Source organism: Scylla paramamosain, chromosome 17, assembly GCF_035594125.1.
Source record: "Scylla paramamosain isolate STU-SP2022 chromosome 17, ASM3559412v1, whole genome shotgun sequence".
NCBI classification, from domain to species: domain Eukaryota; kingdom Metazoa; phylum Arthropoda; class Malacostraca; order Decapoda; family Portunidae; genus Scylla; species Scylla paramamosain.
The window spans coordinates 10095252-10117500 of record NC_087167.1 but is presented as its reverse complement, the minus strand read 5'-3'; the positions used below and the strand labels follow the sequence as shown (position 1 = coordinate 10117500).

Below are 22249 nucleotides of genomic sequence, written 5' to 3'. Positions count from 1 at the left end.
TAATGATTTAGTGTGTCTACAGCTGAATAATCTCTCTCTCTCTCTCTCTCTCTCTCTCTCTCTCTCTCTCTCTCTCTCTCTCTCTCTCTCTCTCTCTCTCTCTCTCTCTCTCTCTCTCTCTCTATATATATATATATATATATATATATATATATATATATATATATATATATATATATATATATATATATATATATATATATATATTCGTATATAATCCATTGCAGATTATATTAGAAAAATAAATTGAGAAGTCCATTCAGAATTTTGTCGTTCGATTCGCTATGCAAATTGAATGGACTTGGTGAGATAAAATTCTCTTAAATTCAAATAATTTTTTTTATCACCCTTCACTTCAGTTTTCCTTTTTCTTTCTTTCTTTTTTTTTTTTTTTAGTTTCCTGGGAGAGGGCCTTCATCGTTTTCATTGGTCTCTCAATACGGAGAGGAAGGAGCACCATTCAGTTTGGCGTGGCACGCAATCCACTTGATTGTTTTATGTTGTCAGGCCGCCACGTTCGGAACACCGAGCTTCACTGGCCCCATCGCTTCGAGCACCGCGCCAAACCACCAACCGCGATGGAGCTTTGGGACATAGTGCACATGGAACTTAGCTACTTTGCTCTTTTTGTGCTTCCGTGCCCTCGCGTCCTTCCCTTCTGAAGGCCAAGGCTTTCATTTATCATTTCATCATGCTCCCATTAATTAATCACTCTGCTCTGAAAATGTGACCTGAAAGAATGGTAAATTAGTAGGAATGATTAAATTCTACTCATTGATTTATCCACTGAGGTAGTTGGGTTTCTCTCTTCAGTTTGCTGTTTCAGGTCTGTCTCACAGGTACACACACACACACACACACACACACACACACAAAGAGGAAATGAGCAACAACATTTTAATGAGATAAGATTTTTCCTCCCTCAAACATAACAACGCAATAACGCTCGTGGTGAGGAAGCCCGTGACACCAGAAGCTTTTGTGTGTCTCTGGTCTCCATTGTCCCGTACACGCCGTTCGGATATGTGAGCAGATTCCACCTTCCAGTGACCTTCCTCACGCACAAACCAGCAGTGTTGCTTTCCCTTGCATTTTTCTCTTCGCTTTCATTTTACTTTCACCACAAAGAGATTATCATTTCCGGTGATTTATTTCTATTATGGTATCATATACATAACATTACTATATATTTTTCTTTATAGTCTTGAAGTTTCGTAGCTATCGGGAAGTGCATCACAATATAGTTTGTTCACTTTTAACTATAAGAGTTATTTGCAATGTCAGGATCAACAGTAATGACAGTACGTTTCCGGCAGCTGCTCTGGATTTCACACACACACACACACACACACACACACCATATGACTACAGCGTGGGCAGTGTGCGTGAGTGCCGCCGCCTACTCCCCTGCTCCAGTCTGGTGGTTCCAGCGGCCAGCGTGGCGTGTGAGGGTTCCTTACCATTTACTTTGACGTACGAGATATTTTGCAACACATTTCTAAAACGTGTTGCGTGTCTCGTGATTATATGGTGGAGGGCCAAGGTCGCGTGTTTCCTCGAGCTCGGTGTCAAGCCCCAGCTGGACTGACCGCGACCACCTAACACTACCAGGAAATCTGTATTGACAGGTTCCCAAAACATCCGGCAGTAAACAATGCTGAAAAAATTTTTACATGTCGAGTGGGAGGATTTAACGGTTACTTGTATAGTCTCTCTCTCTCTCTCTCTCTCTCTCTCTCTCTCTCTCTCTCTCTCTCTCTCTCTCTCTCTCTCTCTCTCTCTCTCTCTCTCTCTCTCTCTCTCTCAGTAGGTATAATTGGGATAATGGAGGCCAAGTGACCCTCTCGGTAATTGGCACAATTTCTCTTTGGTAACCAGAGGGGCACTGCGGTGGTTGAAGTTTTTGTTACACACACACACACACACACACACACACACACATATATATATATATATATATATATATATATATATATATATATATATATATATATATATATATATATATATATATATATATATATATATATATATATATATATATATATATTACTTTATTGTACAAAATGAGTATAAATCCAAGTCTGAAAAATAAATGAATGGAAAACGCGCGATGGGAAAGAGAATTTTTAATAAGAAAATAATCATGAAAATTAATTTTCTACTATTGCTAAGGAAGAAGCCTTGCAGTCAATGTATTTTCCAGTCCTGAAATATCACAATCCTGAGGTCTTGTAAATGTTCTGGAATTAAAACTCATAGTACCCAAGGCAGTGAAGAGAATATTACTTGGCATAACACGGAGAGGGTAGAAAAATATTTGTATTAAGGCGCAAACATCAAGATATTTTTGTTTACCCGTACATTTGAAAAGTGTGCACGGGAGGGAGATGTCGAGCACCGGACAGGTAACATATGGCCAATTAAAATAACGGAATGCCATCTTTGTGGTGAATAAAAGGAAAGGCTGGGGAACAGATAACTTGTAAAAGAGTGCGTCAAGAAGTTTTACCAAGGTAGTGACCAACGTCGTAACAGGACAGTTGGTGGAGATGAATGGAGGAGCTTATGGGACGCTTTACTCTTGCTGTTGAAACATGGGAGCTGATGACATGAAGGCAACATAAGTACATTTTCCACTATTCTCTCTTTGGGGTTTGTTTATGTCAGTCTGTTCACTAGTGTTCTTAATTACAGTATTCGGTGCAGTGTGTTACATTTCATGGTATCTCTGGTTTAATCACTGTGGCCATGTGCTTTACAGTATATAGCCACCATGCGCATGCTAAATTCAACGTCTGGGATGGCCTCGTCCACGGAACCGCATGTTAGAGTCTGTGCTTCTGTTGTTACTTCTTTATCACGTCAGTTTTTAAATGTTGCGCTCTCTCTCTCTCTCTCTCTCTCTCTCTCTCTCTCTCTCTCTCTCTCTCTCTCTCTCTCTCTCTCTCTCTCTCTCTCTCTCTCTCTCTCTCTTTAGAATGGTTCTAGACTTGCCAAATTATGTAGCCCTGTCCTCAAGAGACCTCCCCGTGCCAGACTTGCTGCACATTCTTACACCCTCTTGATCAATACGCCGATGCAGGATGTGATGGACGTCCAGGTTGGCAACTACCCCTTCCTAATCTCTCTCTCTCTCTCTCTCTCTCTCTCTCTCTCTCTCTCTCTCTCTCTCTCTCTCTCTCTCTCTCTCTCTCTCTTCTTCTTCTTCTTCTTCTTCTTCTTCTTCTTCTTCTTCTTCTTCTTCTTCTTTGTGTTCACCGCATTTTTATTTATTTGTTCATTTATCTATCTATAGTTGTCTATTTCAGTCAGCGTAGTATATTTATTCCTTTCATAATTCACCAGATGCACATTTTTTTAAATATTTTTTTCCTGTGTGTGTGTGTGTGTGTGTGTGTGTGTGTGTGTGTGTGTGTGTGCGTGTGCGCGTGCGTGCGTGCGTGTGCGTGCGCGCGCGCGCACGCACACGCACGCACGCACGCACGCACACACACACACACACACACACACACACACACACACACACACACACACACACACACACACACACACACAGCACGCACGCACGCACGCACGCACGCACACACACACACACACACACACACACACACACACACACACACACACACACACACACACACACACACACACACACACACACACACACACACACACAGCGTGGTACGTGATGATATCTCATCCCTGGCTATCTCAGGGGACTACAACAAAATAAACATCATACCCTTGAGGCAGCAGGCATCATAATATGATGTTCTGTCCTCGCACCTACTGCAAGTTTGGCCCATATATGTGGGCGCCTCTCTGTTCAATGTGGAGTCCCTCCACATTGAACAGAGAGGCACCGTCTGGCTCATCTGACACCTCATACGGCTTTACATCCCTGAAGTAGATGTACTCGTAGTCTTGTCTTAGGTCAGTTATGCTCACACACACACACACACTTCCATATGTTACTTGTAATTCTCTCACTAAATCAGATGTTATCTATAGAGGCTGAAATTAATTGCTTCTTGGTGACGTTTGAGTTTAGAGGTTCAAGAATGTATTGTGATATTGCTAAATAAGTTAGACGCACAGAACACTGGATCGACCCAATCGGTAATGTTGACTGTCGCGAGTCCTTCTATAAGGACTACAAAATGCGGTTCATAGAAATAACTGTTTAGTACTTTATAGCCTGGTAGCTTTGTTAATTCTTCCTCAGTATTGCACTCTACGGTATAGCAAACGTATTGACTATCCATGTCCAATGAAAGTCTTTGGCTGTATGTGAATCTGCTCAACGATCTCGTCGGTACGGCCCTGCGAGATTTACCCGATGGAGCTCACGGTTGGGTGGTAGTGACGCTTTCCTTGTATCTGATCTATTGCTCTTGATTCGTTGTTATCTATCGTCCACATGAGAGGCGCTGTTGCAACTGGGTAGTTGCCACACTTTGATATGCAGCATTGTAAGCAATCAGAGACGTCATATTAAATTTCATTCCGCATTTCAAAACGGTGAATTACTTTGAATCAAGGTTTGAGTTTGTGACATGAACCAAAGCATGCTGGATAGTGGTTCTGAAAGAAACACATCATTAGTAACAATGAAGAGTGACAATTTGTTCCAGTCAGTATATGCACTGTATGTGGCGTGGCGCGCAAAAGAATAGGAAAGAAACAAATTGACCCCAGAGCTCTTGATAGCACACTGCCAGTCTTTGGAAGTAGATCCCGTCAGAGAGCAAGTCAAGATGGAATATCACAGTAAGTATTTTTGCAAGTAGTAATGTTCGTTTTATACTGGTCAGACAATCGTCTTCATCAGCCATCATTTGTTTTGTTTTGAGTTGCATCCCTCGCCATTTACATTGAAGACTGGACTCGAGGCTTGCTTCTCTTGGTGGTTCTTTCATTAGTACGCTTGCACGAATAAATAAATACTGATACGATTACAATAATGTACGTTTATGGAGAGCAAATTAATTATGTACACACACACACACACACACACACACACACACACACACACACACACACACACACACACACACACACACACACACACACACACACACACACACACACACACACACACACACTTAAACAGGCAAACATAAATCTGTATTATAAAGCCAGTATAACTTAATGATAGATACCCGCGTAGCAAGGTTTTGGTAGAATTTTCTTTCGGCCGTCCAGTCACAACAGCAGTGCATCGGAACATAAGCTGTAAGAAGCCAGTAAAGTATCTGTCGTGGACTGTTATGTGATTATCTACTTGGTTATTTCTTCAAGTAAAATAATGTAAAAAAAAAAGTGAAGTGATAAATTGAAGAACAGGCTGGAAATATTTTAAGCTCAGTTTGAAAAGTGCTTTCCTTCAACGTCCACTTCCAGGATTTAAATAAACCACAACTCAAGTGTCTTGTATTCGTGTGTGTGTGTGTGTGTGTGTGTGTGTGTGTGTGTGTGTGTGTGTGTGTGTGTGTGTTTGTGTGTGTTTGTGTTTGTGTTTGTGTGTGTGTGTTCGTTTCCCAGAGTCTTACTTGAAAGTATTTTTATAGAAGGAAACAAAATATTTTCAGAACTCTCAGTATGTACAAAGGAAAGTGGCTCTCGGCGGGATTCGGACTGCCGGCGCACCTCACTTCAACTTCCCCTGCGGTGGCTTAGAGCGCTACATTTGGCTTTGTGTGAAGAATTTTTGCGAGTACGAGGCCTTATTTCACTTGACAAGCAACTTCCACCACGGATGCAGATTCCGATGCAGCCGCCCTCCAAACACACGTAGCTAAAATTAACGAAAACAGATTGATGGGAAATATGGTATAACAGCGGCTTATATGAAGTACTTAGTGTTGATTGTGAAAGTCCATTAAGAGATGTTCAATAAAGGATGAAGTTCAGGTAAGATAAGAAAGAGAAATAGTAGTTACAATTAGCTCATGTCTCCGTTAGATGAAAGAATGTATAAATGCCAGGATTAGAGTTTATAGGGAGTCACTTTCACGAGTGTTAAAAGTTGAAATCCCAAAGTAATAATGATATTATGTTTGGCACTAGTTAGATGTCATCTGATAACTTCAGATTCGCATTAGAGAGGCGAAGATTAATGTGGGATCTGAAAGTGATATTTAAGTGACAGAAGGAAAATAACAAGGGTGATGTAGAAAAGATTCTGAGATCTATTAATAAGGATAGGGCAAGAGGTAGCGGGCTTAAGCTAATAAAAAGATGACTGAAATAGGTTGTTAGTATCGAGTTAATATTGATCTATAAGAGGATTAGATAAATGATTGTTGGATAGCAATGACAGAGATAGTTATGCATGTTTTATAACAACTGCCACGTGCAGGCCTATTGTCTTCTTCCAGCTTCACTTTTATTGTGGCCTTGGAATAAAATGACTTGCGTATTCATAAACCTGTTTCGAATTTGCATCAAGAAAAGCAGCAAAAAAATGCCGAACACGTCAAGTGCTCTGTTCCTAAGAATTTCGAGTTAATTATCTTATTTAAATATAATTTAAGTTCTGTTTCCACTGTAACGAGATTTGTTTTAAAATTACTGCTTATAGACAAGACAAAGTGTCAGAACAAATTGCCTGCGGCATAACAAAAGGAGGACAGTACCAAAACAAGTCTCCTGCTTACCAGTACAACATATAATTAGAAGAGTGTGTAGAAACAAATAAATAGATAAATAAATGTAGAGTAAGCTGCATAAGTAAAGTAAAATATCCCGCCTAGAACTTAACAAGAACAAAGTGTCAGAACATCAAGTCTAGTACTAAATAATTCTAACAAAAGATTGACTAAGTTGATAAAGTGTACAGTACATACTGGGAGGACTTACCACACACGAAGACGAGGAGCCACAAGACGGTACAGGTGAGCGGTGATGCAGCGCCGCCACAGCCACAGCCACCCATCTTGCTTAGGTGTTCCCAGTCGGGATCCGAGATGCAGCCCAGCCACTGGACTGGTGCTTCGCTCCTTCGCTCTCTTTCTCGTGACTAAAGTTTCTGAGTACGAGAAAGGTGTTGTACGATGATTATGTATTGAAATACCGTTGGAATTTCTACATTGGATTTAGCCATTCAATATATATATATATATATATATATATATATATATATATATATATATATATATATATATATATATATATATATATATATATATATATATATATATATATATATATATATATATATATTGTGTTTTGTACGTATATTTCTATAGCTATTCATGAGCTCCTTTGTTCAAAGACTCATATTTGATAACTGATGTATGTTATTCATTTATCTTGATCTTGACACCATTATTTAATAATTTTCTTTTCGTAAATCCTTCCCATATAATTCACTCGCTCTTAGAAATTAACTCCAGCGTCATCAATCAACAAAACCAGGATTACACAGTACATGGCTTATGTAGGTGCTGCCTTCAGAGGCAGCACCTACATAAGCCCGCTCGTGGTTGAGCTAATGCTCCATTGGAAAGTACTTTGGAAAGGAAAAAAATATCAGTCTTTATGGCGGCCTTAATCGAGGTACACATTAGCTTGATTAAAGAAAGAAAAATGTGAGTGCGCCAAAGGTCACAAAAAATCGAGTAATAGGACTGAGTTGTACAGGTGAATTGGAGCTAAGCGGTGCCTTCGTCCTCACCGACCCCCTCATGAAAATCCTAAGGATGATGTCTGCACACTCTGCAATGTAGCAATTTAAGCTCCTCACATTCTGCGACCCAAACTTTTTCCCTTACAACCTCATTAATAAGATGAAGTGAATTACAACGTTCCAGTCTTTACCAGGAGACACTCAAGTGAGGTGAAATTTTTGGTGTTTAAATCTGTGTTATAATTTATACGAATAGTACAAATGAACGCACATATATCGAACATTATCCACGTAATTATAAAGAAGTGTATGCATTTTCATACTGACCTACTATGTTCCATTTGTGTGCATCTTTTTTTAAGTTTGAAGCGCAAAGGAGAAGCAAGAACTGATTTGCCAATCTCTTTTAGGGCAGGTATCTTGTTTTCGGACATGAAGAGACCCTTCAAGGAATGCAGAGAGGTTCAGCGAAGCAAGTCATGTTTTTATCAACTTGTAGACTTAGAATTCTGTTAATCGTTGTAACTTCCTATTTATCTATAAGTATGTCTTTACCAGCGTTTATTTTTATACACTGTGATCGACTAATCCGTTACTCTATTATAATAAATATCTTATATCGTTAAAGGATATGCAACCTCTTTCAATTTCAAGTACATGTGCAGTGAACCATCATTTGAGGGAGGGAATGATTGAAATGAAGCATATAATGTTAAAGCGGTCAATTCTCCCAGTCTGGTCAAAGGCTTTTTACTTCATTCATATTCTGGTCGTGGCGAGGCTGCTCCTCTGAGCTATGTTCGGGTAGACAAGAGTATAAGGACAGGGCGCAAGAGGACGGAAGACAAGTTATCGGGAAAGGAAATTAAGTTACACGATGAGAGAGAGAGAGAGAGAGAGAGAGAGAGAGAGAGAGAGAGAGAGAGAGAGAGAGAGAGAGAGAGAGAGAGAGAGAGAGAGAGAGAGAGGCAGGTAACACTTAATGCCTAAACCTCAGGGGAGTCTGGAAAGGTGTTGAGGACGAGAAGACATGAAGAAGGAAGGACTCAGGAGAACACGTCAGGGTACGAAAGATTATGACAGAAAGTGTAAAATCGCATCACTCTTTTAATGCTCTCTACGTGAAAAGATGAGGGTCTGATAAGAGGAGGAGGAGGAGGAGGAAGAGGAGGAGGTGGGGGAGGACAGGGAGAGAGGAGGAAGAGAAAAGAGGAAGACGAGACTAGGAGGAAGGCAAGGACAAAGATGGTGAGGAAGGGAAGGAGAGACAGAGACAGAGAGAGAGAGAGAGAGAGAGAGAGAGAGAGAGAGAGAGAGAGAGAGAGAGAGAGAGAGAGAGAGAGAGAGAGAGAGAGAGAGAGAGAGAGAGAGAGAGAGAGAGGCTTATGATATGAAGAGGAGGAGGAGAAAAAGAAGGAAGAATAAAAGAGGTAGAGAAGAAAATGATGTTGATGTTAATGATGATGATGCTGATGATGATGGTGATGATGATGATGATGATGATGAAGATGAATAGCAACAAAAGGCAAAGAAATCAGTTACGTTTACTGAGAAAAAAATGATAAAATGAAAACGTTCCAAAAGACGAGTCATGATTTTTTTTTTTCCACCGTAAAACCATTTCATTTCCAGGCAGCCATCTTGCGAGAGGAAATAATGGGACAGTGACTCACCTTGCACAGTGGAGAGCAAAGAGGACTAAAGGGAGGGTAAGATATAACCACTGCAAGAATATCTGTGCCGCAGCAGTAATGGGTTGAGACAGAAGGTTTCAGCATCACTTGCTATTGAAACGCAACAGAAGGTGTCGTCAACATTGACAATTTACTTCACTGTCTGTTGAATTTATTCACTTTTCTGAACTTGAAGACACACAACACATAAATGAATGTCTGATGTATTTCATTATGGTGCGACTTTAACTCACTGCTACGATTACTCATTATCTTTCCTATACAAACGTCCATCAGTTTATGTTTAATACGTGTGTGTGTGTGTGTGTGTGTGTGTGTGTGTGTGTGTGTGTGTGTGTGTGTGTGTGTGTGTGTGTGTGTGTGTGTGTTCCATTTGAGGATATTTGGTCATAAATTGCGTAAAGAAGGGCCGACAAAGAGGGGGATTTGGCGGGGAAGAAAATGGTCTGAGTGGGCAACATCCTGAGGAGAAACAAAGGCTATTTACAACTGTCATGAATAGCCTTGCAGCACGACTGAGAACAGATTATGCTGATTGCACGGAAATGTGTTTGCCCGATTGTAACTGTGGTGGTAACCGCGTCCTTGGGCGGGTCGGTGAGCAGCTGTAGCCAGCCGAGGTTGCTGGCCTGGCCTACCCCTTAATTACAGGGTACGAGAATAGCACCATAATCATTTATCACGATGGTATGTTCGACATTTTTATGGTGCCTTTAACATTAAGACTGATGGTAAGCAGATGCATTCTTTATCAGTATTGCACTCCACTAATGATATTGATTACTGGCATTCCATCTAAACACTAGTGGTCTTGACACATGAGAGCGGCACACATGTGCCGCTCTCATGTGTCTCTCATAACAGCGCTGTTAAGTAAAGGAGTGTTCCTCGAAAAGGTTGCCCGAATCTAAGAGAAGAGCCACTGACCGCCGTATACTTACGTGAGGCCGTTGTTGTAAGCACAGTGCACGCCCTCACCAGATGGAAAGTGTGGCCTCGACACTCTCGGTTTACGTGACCTGCGTGAGCCGAAGCAATTGACCACTCAGCACCGACCGGCACACTGCCACTACCTACTCCACTCTCCTCGAACCCGATTGTTAGCCCAAGAACAGACTCTGTTGGGTTACACACGGACGTCCCTACTAACAGTTGTGAGTTATATCTAACACCGATGATAATGATAATGAAAATGTATTAGTAATGAAAATAACAGTAGTAGTAACATTAGTACCAGTAGTAGTAGTAATAGTAGTAAAGTGGCAGTGGTAATAGTGGCAGCAGTAGCTGTAGCAATAGTAGTAGTGATAGTGGTGGTGACAGGGTAGAAGTAGCAGTAGCAGCAACAGCACCACCACCACCACCAGTAACAGTAGTAGTGGTAGTTGTGGTGGTGGTAGTAGTAGTAGTAGTAGTAGTAGTAGTAGTAGTAGTGGTAGTAATAATAATAATAATAATAATAATAATAATAATAATAATAATAATAATAATACGAACTGTCTTTGTGACAAATGGATGGTATTGTTCGTGTGTCTAACGTAATAGAACACTTACGGCTAACTTTCCAGATGAATTAAGGAGAAGGAAACGTGGCCAGTTGGCACAGCGGAAGGGGCGGTAGGTGCCGTTGACAATGATGAGGTCGTAGCCGTGAACACACAGTCATTTTAGTTCACATTCACTTACTTTCCATCTTTCACTTCACTATTAGCGATGGGACACAAATCAACACGGGTGGCAATACCATGTAACCTTATGATCTCAAGCGTGTACTCCAGATGTCACTAGGAGCTCCGCAACACAGCCCGGGCCAAGGCCAGAAGTATGGAGTGGCGGCGCGCGTCTATCCCGCTCAGGTGCTCTGCCCAGACTGAGTGCTGTTGTTCGCAGCCTGACCGCCACCCTTTCTCACGTGCCTCACGAAATTCATTTAATATGGCATTCTGCGTAGGCTTTTTTTGTGTTTCGTTAGTTTTGCTGAATAAAAAGATTCTGCTGGTCGTCTGTACAGAAGATGGTTATGTATTACCTCAAAAGTCATCGAGAGGGGGAAAAAATATCCCGTTTCCTTGACGTGATCGGAGACAGTGACATTCAGCCCGCGGGGTGTGGTGAGATGTCGCATAGAGAGGTTGCTCTGGAAAAGGCTGAGTTCGTGTCACTGAATAAAACCTTAACCTCAAACTCGTGCTGCACAACCCTCGTCCGAGGATGTTTTTGCTGCAAGAAATGTCACCAAGTCTTTAAAGTTGATAAGTGTGTGTGTGTGTGTGTGTGTGTGTGTGTGTTTATGAAATTATAACTTAGCAACATGATATTTAGAACTCCAGGCAAAGGATACCGATGATTTAAAGAAGAAATTGTATGTGCTGCCAATATTAATCACATCGTGGCTTTAAGATAGACTTGATGAATTAGTTACGACAACCGGAAATCACAAGAACACCATTAACTCCACAACTCAGAGTTATTTGTGCAGCTGCTCCGTCTCCAATGTGGCAGGGCAGTTCGATATTGTGGCCTGAAGGAAATATTTACAAAATCAGCAATGGTATATGCGCTACACTTCATTATGACAAAAAAAGAAAAAAAGTAAGCATGTCATTAAGAATTTGTGGACGGTATTAAATTCTCACGTACTCCAGCCACTGTACAACCATATAGTGTGTGCTGTGTCGGCCACCCAAAAGTTACTTCCCTTATATGAATTATTGTTAGCTCGGCGTGACCAGCAGCAGAGCACTAGCAACACCAGCAGCACCAGTTCAGTTACACCTCGGTCAGTGGCACACACGCATGTTAAATATCGTGGCCCAATAATGCCATGATTGACAATGTAATCATACTGCAGGGGAAAAGTCCATCTGTGAGGGTTACCAATGTTCCAGGTTTCTCTCTCTCTCTCTCTCTCTCTCTCTCTCTCTCTCTCTCTCTCTCTCTCTCTCTCTCTCTCTCTCTCTCTCTCTCTCTCTCTCTCTCTCTCTCTCTCTCTCTCTCTCCCCAATGGTTATCGCTCTCCTCCCTCCATCAGTTCCCCATATTAAGTCATTTAGGTCTTTTACTATGCAGGGCAGGTAGGAAAGGCTGCATCGTATGGAGAGGAAAAAAAGAGTGAAGGTTGAAACGGGACATATATTTTTCATGAACTGGAGTGAGCTACCTTCCAGTTGTGGTCCGCTCATTGACATATATTGACGCGGACGACCTCACTTTTGAACTTTTGGAAGCGCGCGAGGAGTGAAAAAAAATGATGATGAAATGTTTATGATTTTGTGGAACAGAACGTAATGTAGGAGAGAGGAATTGATAAGAAGAGAAAGTGTCGCAGCGGCGGAGACGTGTCTGGCACTCCCCGACCAACACATAATGTAGAGATCGAAGTGAGGCGATAAACTGTGAGGGAAGTCAGATTCATGTGGAGGCTTATCTGTGTGTGTGTGTGTGTGTGTGTGTGTGTGTGTGTGTGTGTGTGTGTGTGTGTGTGTGTGTGTGTCTGTGTGTGTCTGTGTGTGAACGCCTGAGTGACTTTGAACGTATTCCAAGAAGACGAACAACATGCCTGCCTGCACCAATGAGAGAGATGAGAGAGGATGAGTGAGGGGAGAGAGAGAGAGAAGAGAGGAGAGGAGGAGAGAGAGAGAGAGAGAGTGAGGAGAGAGAGAGAGAGAGAGAGAGTGAGAGCTGCGTACAACCAAGCTCAGGTGACACTCGGCGCACACTGCCCTTCGTTGCTGCACGTGGCGGGAACACCATGCGTGCGTGGCTTTACTGGCCTGATGATAATGTTCCCTCCATGGCTTGGGAGAAAGGAATCAGTCGAGTGCACGTTGTTTCTCAGTACTGAATAGGGAACCGATTGCTTTCGACGTGAATAGTAGTGAAAAAAAAAAAAAAAAAAAAACACTTCGTACTTGATCACATACACGTGTATCCCACCTTCCGGCTCTCTCTCTCTCTCTCTCTCCTCTCTCTCTCCTCTCTCTCTCTCTCTCTCTCTCTCTCTCTCTCTCTCTCTCTCTCTCTCTCTCTCTCTCTCTCTCTCTCTCTCTCTCTCACACACATCATGTAATCTCGTGGTTGCGATGAAACTTTTATATATTCAGATCTAAGAATTATGATTAGATTCCTTCATCTGAGAAAATAACACTACCTTTATTTCTTTATTCTTTCCTTTTTGGGCTAATGCATAAAATTTGTTACTGTCCAAAAACTTATATTGAAGAAAAGTTAGATTACGTTTGCCTTGTAAGGTTGTGCATTCAATCAGCAAACGATACAAGACCTTGAAGAAGTTTGATGCACTTCTCCCGGCGTGACGTGTGCGACTGTTGATGCTTCCGTGACATTCTTACCTTCTTTGTTTCTTGAGCCAATTCTTTCCCTCTCCTTTTTGCCCTACCTTTGAGTGACTATCTTCTCCACATTGCTTGGTTGGTGCGCTGTTTTTTTATGCATTTTTTTTAAATCTAAACTTGATCTATTTTGATCACGTTACTTTAAGTCCTACCCTGATTACTAACTAAAGATTTTGTTTGTATCACTCTTGTTAGATCCCTAAATATCACATAAATACCACACATCCCCTCTCAATGTACGACTCTCTGATGAATGTAAATTTAATAGGTTTTATATCCTATCATAAGCAACATTTTGCATCGCTTGTATAATTTTAATCATTCTCCTCTGTATTGATTCGAGCAGACCAACATTTCTTCTGTAATATTAGGACAGGAACTGCAGCTTATTGCGCAGGTGAGGTCTTGACCAATGCTGATTCAATATATCTTTCTTATTTCTGGACTTCTCTATGTAACGTTACAAGAGATTAATCTTAATACACGGGTAAATTTATTTTTAGCCTCTATACACTGTTTTCTCTGACAGATATAATTGATATATCTATCTATCTATCTATCTATCTATCTATCTATCTATCTATCTACCTATCTATATATATATATATATATATATATATATATATATATATATATATATATATATATATATATATATATATATATATATATATATATATATATATATATATTCGTTCTTAAATTTTATCAACTTTATTTCTTCCACTTTTTTTTTTTTTTTTTTTTGTTGGAGGGATACCGGCCAAGGGAAAAAAAAAAAAGGCCCATTGAGATGCCCGTCCCCGAATAGGGTACAAAGCGGTAGTCAGAAATTAATGGATAAGTGTCCTGAAACCTCTCTCTTGAAGGAATCCAGGTCATAGGAAGGTGGAAATGCAGAAGCAGACAGGGAGTTCCAGTATGCTAAATACTTTACATTTGCTAACAATAAATTGTCTTTGTTAGCCATCTGTTCATTCATTTATCCTGTCTGTCTACCAGGTTTTTGCAGCAGAGTCCGGCCTATTTAAACTATCTTTGTGCAGCCTGAAAACGTACCAGTGTCGCTACTAATTCCGTTAATTAAATCGCCAATGTAGTTTAAAAATAATGTCGGTCCTAACCTAAAGCTGATTACTTGATTACCTGTCTCCATTTTGTCATGGAGCCATTAATTATAAATATGTTGCCGTTTAACCATGACCTGACCCAGGGTAGAATCTCACCATCCATCCCATGCGCCTTAACTGTGCTCAAAATCCTTTAGTACAGCAACCTCATCAAATGGCATGGTAAAGTGTAGGAATGTTACGTCATATGCATTCCCTTCAACTGCTGTATCACGAACTTGACTTAAAAGCTCAGGCAGGTTCGTTCCTCATGGTTTCTTCCTCGTGAAGCTGTGCTGTGAATGGATGTCTAAATGATTCCTAATGTTTCTTGTTGTTATAGAATATTGTCGAATGTTGCCGCGGCCACAGACACGAAGTGATAATGTGAAGGATGTTCGCTATCATTCCATCAGGCATATATCAAGCTTTTCTCTAATTAATGGCCGTCACTCATATCCCTCCCCCTCCAAAGGTAATGATAAATAAATAGATAAGTAAATAAATAAAGAAATAAAGCTGAGTAAGGAGGTGTTGGTTAATTTACGTGTTAAAACTGATGCCCAGGTTGTCATTTGTATCCCTACTCAAGACAGGGGGGAGGGTGAAGGAGAATCAGACACATGTTAAAGCTTTTACTGTCTGTATATTATTATGCCTGTATCTCGCAGAATTACAGACACGTTTACGGGCGCGCAAAAAAAAGGGCCTGTGCTTACCGGTACATTTGATTCATTCCCATTACCCAAGTGGCAGCGGAAGATGCTGGAAAACTACGTAACTGCTTAACTCAGAAAGCGTTTAGATACCAGCAAAGGACGAGCTGTGGTTGTTGAAAGACGTACAACTCTGGTAGGAAACTCTCGGAGCAAAAAAGTTCTCTTTGCCGTACTGAACGCCGCGCAGCAGAGATTTCAGTGAATGGGCAAGAGAAAAATGTCCAATTATTACGCTACGCAAAAATAAATAAATTAATAAAAATAAACCCCAGAGCTACGGGGAACTAAAATGAGTTTACAACGAACGCTTGTATCCATCTGCTTGCATAGCTCTCTTGTTATCCACTTAATGATTTTATATCCATTCTGCTTTTTCATCAGTCTTTTGAACATTCACTCTTCTATCCTGGCACAGTGTCCTGCCCTTCTTCATTTACCACAGCATCACTACCACCACCACCACTACCACTGCTAACAACAACACTGCCACCACCACTGCTAGACATACAAGCAATCCTCCTAATGTTATAATGCAAGAGTTTCATCTCGCCCAACAACAACAAAACGAGAACTGATCTTTCCAAGCGCTCTGTTGGGCAGCGTCCCAGAATGCGGACAAACATTTACTTGCTTAGACTGTCTCGTGCAAGACTCAAACACAAATGAGACTCAATACATTCTTGGTAATCAAATCCAATGATGCTCCTTTATTTAGACAGGACCTGTGTGAAAAGAAATAAAAATGTTCCTACCCTTTCTTTCCAAATTACATCGTAAACGAGTGAAATATAAAGGATGACTAATGTAGTTCTTAGTAATCTATAGAAACAGGGCAGTGTAAAAGACAAAGAAATGTTATCATATGCTTTTTTCTTTTCCGTCTAAATAATTTTCGTACCAGAGTGAAAAATAACGGATAACCAATAATCAGAAAAAAAAAATACAACTGTGTCTTTACCATTCTATATATATATATATATATATATATATATATATATATATATATAATATATATATATATATATATATATATATATATATATATATATATATATATATATATATATATATATATATATATATATATATATATATATATATATAAATATATATATATCTCTCTCTCTCTCTCTCTCTCTCTCTCTCTCTCTCTCTCTCTCTCTCTCTCTCTCTCTCTCTCTCTCTCTTTCATTAGAGATCCTTCCCCTCTGAACTCTGGTGGCAGTCTTCCATCATTAATAGCCGGCAGCGACCACATCAAGGCCTACTAAATACAGGGCTCCGGTATCTATGGTTTCGGGACAAATATAACCGTTGCTGACTATGTGGAGAGGAGGTGCGAGGGTCGACCATTATCATTTTCTTGGAGGAAACGGTTCGGTGCCATCCATAGGTTATCGAGGGTCGCGCTCATCGTAATGGCGACAAGAACCTCTTCAGGAAACAGTGCAATAAGAGCATTCGTCTAATAATGTCGAAAAAAAAAAACGAACTATTACAGACTGAAGCCTCAGCACCCGAGCCATAAAAAAAAAATTAGCAAAGTCAAGGTACAGTAATGAAACACAATACTATTTCTTTTTCTTAAATCTTAAGTCAGGGCAAACTGGAGTACATGTCATGTTGGAATGAATGTTTAGTATAAATGCTGGAAAATCAGTGAAAATTCTACAAGTCCTGAGAAGGCCTGATTAGTCAATACGAGAGGAGATTTTGATCGTCAGACAGAAGTATTTCCTCTTATCAACTCCTTTCCTTTAAGTGACCGTCTTCAGCCTCTCTCTCACCAGCGCAATGCTGCATCTCTTGTTATCTTCTGCTGCTAATTTTACGCAAATTGCTCCTCTGATCTTGCTAACTGCATGCCCCTTCTCCTAACTGCGCAACACTTTCTACTTTTTTTTCTCCCTATTCTGTCCACCTCTTTAATGTAAGAGTTAACCAGTATTTTCAATTATTCACTACTTTTCTGGTAAACTCAGGAATGTATTTCCTCCTTCTTATGACTTGAACTCTTTCAAGAGGGATGTTGGAAAACATTTATCCTCGAATTTTGGATGACTTTTCTTTTGGCTTTTGGCTTTTTTTTTTTTTCGCTCTTTTTGTTGCCCTTGGCCAGTGTCTGTCTTACATAAATAAGTAAGACATTTACTTCCCTTGACAAATCCTTATACTAAATTTTTCGACATCAAGCGGAAATGGAATGAACTTTAAGGTGATACGTATATACAGTTTCAGACACAAACGGAACATCTATGAGCAACGCGGCATCGGACACTGTTATTTCTGTATAAAAATTTTGAACCGTCAGGCCCTGGTCTGGGATGACAGGTATCAACTTATGTTTTCATAAGCCTTCCACTGAGATCGCGTGTGATTTAGTGACGTGATTCTGGGATAACAATGCCTTTGGTTGCTAATTCGATGGTTTTCATGAAGGAGTTTCTGCACTGTGCAGCATCCTTTCCCTAAGCGATATCTCAGATTGTTGGAAGAAAAAAAATTATATATGCACCCTATAGTATTCTCTAGGATGTCTTTTTTTTTTCTCCCTCTTTCAACATGACGTGACGAATGATTCCATGTAACGCTTGGTTTTACTTCTGACCTACTTTGCTGTGGATCTTTAGTGCATGTAATCTTCTGGTCTACCTTCCTCAGACCGCCAGGGATCACTAACTCAAAAGCGCCACTAAACACCAAGTCACCCAAATCAGAAAGACTTCTTCTGTTTCTCGTTCTGGAGAAATTAACAGTCGCTTTCTTCCACATAAGGGCGTCTGGGTGCGTCTGGTCTACATGAATCCTCCAATCCACTGCTTCATTGGACCTTTATAGATCTCAAGTGAGAGAAGAATGAGCGCAGCATGTGCAATTTTTGACAGCGAATGAATCAGTGCCTTATTAATCCTTTCACTGCTGTCTGGTATAACTTTTCATGATCACTAACCACTATGAAGCATCTTTTCTTGTTCTATAGCCACCTTCAAACATTGTATTAGCCAGAAAGAACCTGAAGAGCTACACTCAGCGGCACAAAAAGAGCTGCATGGGTTTCTGTTATTAAGAAGGTAAATGTGATACGGTAACAACAAGACCCAGGAAGAGTCAAGGTCATCATTGCTGCAGAGATGCATTACCCATTGGCAAAATAACACTGTAATTATTGCTTTAATTACCTCCGCGTGATGCAAAACGTCATACGATTTTCGAAAGTGGTAAACTTCAACTATCTGAAAGTGTAAGGCCAGAAAAATAAGAGTATCCATATTAGCAAAATAATAATTAACTAGTAGTAGTAGTAGTAGTAGTAGTAGTAGTAGTAGCAGCAGTAATAATAATAATTATAATAATAATAATAATAATAATAATAATAATAATAATAATAATAATAATAATAATAATAATGATAATAGTAATCATAATCATTAATATTTTTTTAAAAGTTTACTTTATAAATTCTTCAAGTATTTTTGTTGGCCGGTTTTACCATTTTGCTTCCCGTTCCGTTTGTTTAGCTTCCATCTGCGTGTAGCGTGTGTGTGTGTGTGTGTGTGTGTGTGTGTGTGTGTGTGTGTGTGTGTGTGTGTGTGTGTGTGTGTGTGTGTGTGTGTGTGTGTGTTTATTTACAACCCTTCAGTCATGTCATCCTCAGCACTGAAAGAGGCACAACAGAAAAACTAGCCTTGTGATGGTAATTCTCAGCCCTGCAGCTTTTCCAAAACTGTAACAGAACTCGTATATTTAAATGAAATTTCCGTCACTGTCTGAAGTATATTCGTCTCGGATGTGTGTGTCGCTGTGCAGGACGAGAAGCAGGCAGGCGGAAGGATGGCGGCGAGCACGACGATTATCAGTAAAAGAGGGACGGGAGGTGGCAGTGGAGGAGGACGTGCAAGATGGAGTATGACGCTAACTGCTCTGGAACGACGAAATGCTGGAAGAATAAAGCTGCCGACCCAGAAATGTTACTTTTTTTTCTGAGAAGGGTAGACTTCCAGCATGCTGTGTGTGTGTGTGTGTGTGTGTGTGTGTGTGTGTGTGTGTGTGTGTGTGTGTCTGTGTGTGTGTGTGTGTGTGTGTGTGTGTGTGTGTGTGTAAATCAAAAGCAAAAACATTCGTTGCAAAGATAAAAGAGTAAAATCTAAGACCAGGCAGCGGACACAATTATAATTTGTCTAACGTGGGCAAGAAAGTGTTTGTTTTGATAATAATGCATTTGTATTAAAGGCGAACTGTCCTGTACTATTTGCTCTCGTTATATAAACTTATTTACGAAAAGGCATGAAACGACTACGTAATACTGTTAATGATTTTTTTCTCTTACGTTTTCACCCTTGGGAAAGTTTGTATTTAGCTTCAGCAGCGGATGGCTCGCTAAAGGTGTGACACTGACAGCAGCACGCACTGGTCTGAAAAGCAAGAGAGTTTGGCTGAGCTAAACAATAATAGCCGCCTTAGCAATTCCCTTCACTCTGGAGGTGATCACGTACCTTCATCATGCAGAGTGAACAAAGGGAGTAATTAATCAGTCCCGAGTGAAGGAGTGTACGCCATTTGATTCCTGGTGATTAGTGTGTGTAGATTGACTCCCTTAATTAATCAGGTCTTTAAAAGGGGCATAAATTTCATTAGAAGACTTCTGAAAACCCGGTAATGCAATAATATGTTCGAAACTTATATGGTGATTCAGTATTCATAAGAGAAACGCCATGAATATAAAATATCTCCTTTCTCTCTCTCTCTCTCTCTCTCTCTCTCTCTCTCTCTCTCTCTCTCTCTCTCTCTCTCTCTCTCTCTCTCTCTCTCTCTCTCTCTCTCTCTTTCTCTCTCCATTTTAGATAATTCAGGTTTTTTACTATGCAGGACAGGGATGCTATTTTTTCCTGCACTTTTTTTTTCAACAATGGAGCTTTTGAAAATGTGGAAAGTGCACATATATATATTTTTTTTCATGAATCGGAGCGATGACAAATTTCAGTCGTCCTTACCGATCATTGACAAATTTATTGACGCTGATGATTTCAGATGTGAACTTTTCGAAGAGGAATGAAGCTGAAAGAGTGTTCATCATTTCATGCAGGAAAATTACCATAAAAAAAAAGGAACTGGTAAGGAACGAAACTATCAAAGCTGAACCAGATCTCCCAAGCTACCCATTCTAAAGATCTCGAGGTGCGTCTGGCGATGAAATACTACTGCTGTAAGATTCTTGTATGGACTGTGTGTGTGTGTGTGTGTGTGTGTGTGTGTGTGTGTGTGTGTGTGTGTGTGTGTGTGTGTGTGTTCATCTGGTATCATTTTACTGATATATTTTGCGTTTCTTGGTCAGGTTCCGCTAATCGCCCTGCTAGTGTGCTTTGGAACCTCATTTTTTTCATGTACGTAAGAAGGACACTGGCCAAGGGCTACAAAAATGACAGAAAACAAAAGACCCAATAAGGTTTGAGTCGATAAAAACTATAGGTAGAGGGGTTATCCAAAATTAGAGAAGTGTTTTGAAACCTCCCTCTTTATAGGTAGGATGACGTACAGAAACAGGCAGAGCTTGACACTAATGGGAATGAAAGATTAAGAATACTGGTTAACTCTTGTATTAGGAAGGTGGACAGCATAGGTGTGAGGCAAATTAGAAGGGCCATGGGGCTGCGAAGGTTGCCCATAGTACTTGTTCCCCCGCGGGAGACCTTCTCAGTGGATTTATTTTTTTCTTTTTGCTTTTTGTATCGAAAGACCACACCACTATTCAGTTCGACACCATCTCCCCAGAATACTGTATTTAACTGGCATTTTGACCCGCTTCTATACAGTCTCTCTCTCTCTCTCTCTCTCTCTCTCTCTCTCTCTCTCTCTCTCTCTCTCTCTCTCTCTCTCTCTCTCTCTCTCTCTCTCTCTCTCTCTCTCTCTCTCTCTCTCTCTCTCTCTCAAGATAATATCAAAATCAATAGTCATATAATTTCTGAATCAATGATTGGCACCGTGTCTTCTGTATCTTCTATACATTTTCGTAGTTTGTAGTTTTCGTGCTGCAAGTAACAAACTGCTGCAGCGAACAGCAACAGCTTACAAGCTGCAGGCAGGGATACCAGAGAGATTCCTGACGGTGCTCCTGACAGGTGTTTTATGTACTATATTTCTGAAATGGCTTACTGGGCCCCACTCGTTCTGGATTGGCAAAACTGATGAACTCTCAGCGTGCAGGCATTCATCCCGGCTCACTCTGACAAAGAACTTCCCTCGTAACTGAACGAAGGTGCAGACAACCTCTAGAGTGCGGCCACTTTGGCATGCTTGCTGCAACATTTCTTTATTTGCATCCTGTTGGTATGTGACAAACGCTTATTGCTACAAATATGGCCAGCAGATATAAAAGTAATTTATTTTGTACTGTGTGTGTGTGTGTGTGTGTGTGTGTGTGTGTGTGTGTGTGTGTGTGTGTGTGTGTCCCTAAAGAAGAACCAAAAAGTTTAACCATAATTAGAGAACGATCTTGAGACCTTGACAAAAATCAAGTCGTAGGAAGGAGAAATACAGAAGCAAACAGAGACTTTCAGAGTTACCTAGTGAAAGGGATGAAAGACTGCGAACACTAGTTTACTCTCTCTCTCTCTCTCTCTCTCTCTCTCTCTCTCTCTCTCTCTCTCTCTCTCTCTCTCTCTCTCTCTCTCTCTCTCTCTCTCTCTCTCCCCAACCGACGTGGATAGTGTTATTGGTAGTGATATTGTATTACAAACAGGTG

The 22249-nt window shown here is 40.5% G+C and overlaps 1 protein-coding gene and 1 long non-coding RNA gene across 2 annotated transcripts in view; one reads left to right on the top strand and one right to left on the bottom strand.

Moving 5' to 3' along the window:
- Positions 1 to 11286, bottom strand: part of LOC135108453 (uncharacterized) — a 20677-nt gene extending 9391 nt beyond the window's left edge. The window contains exons 1-2 of the mRNA XM_064019496.1: positions 10882 to 11286; positions 6865 to 7033 (exon numbers count right to left, since the gene is read on the bottom strand). Coding sequence (XP_063875566.1) covers positions 6865 to 6940 — 76 coding nt within the window. The 5' untranslated portion in view covers positions 6941 to 7033; positions 10882 to 11286. The remainder of the gene's footprint in view (positions 1 to 6864; positions 7034 to 10881) is intronic.
- Positions 10270 to 22249, top strand: part of LOC135108454 (uncharacterized) — a 32565-nt gene continuing 20585 nt past the window's right edge. Inside the window, exon 1 of the long non-coding RNA XR_010272276.1 lies at positions 10270 to 10481. This is a non-coding gene — a long non-coding RNA (uncharacterized LOC135108454). The remainder of the gene's footprint in view (positions 10482 to 22249) is intronic.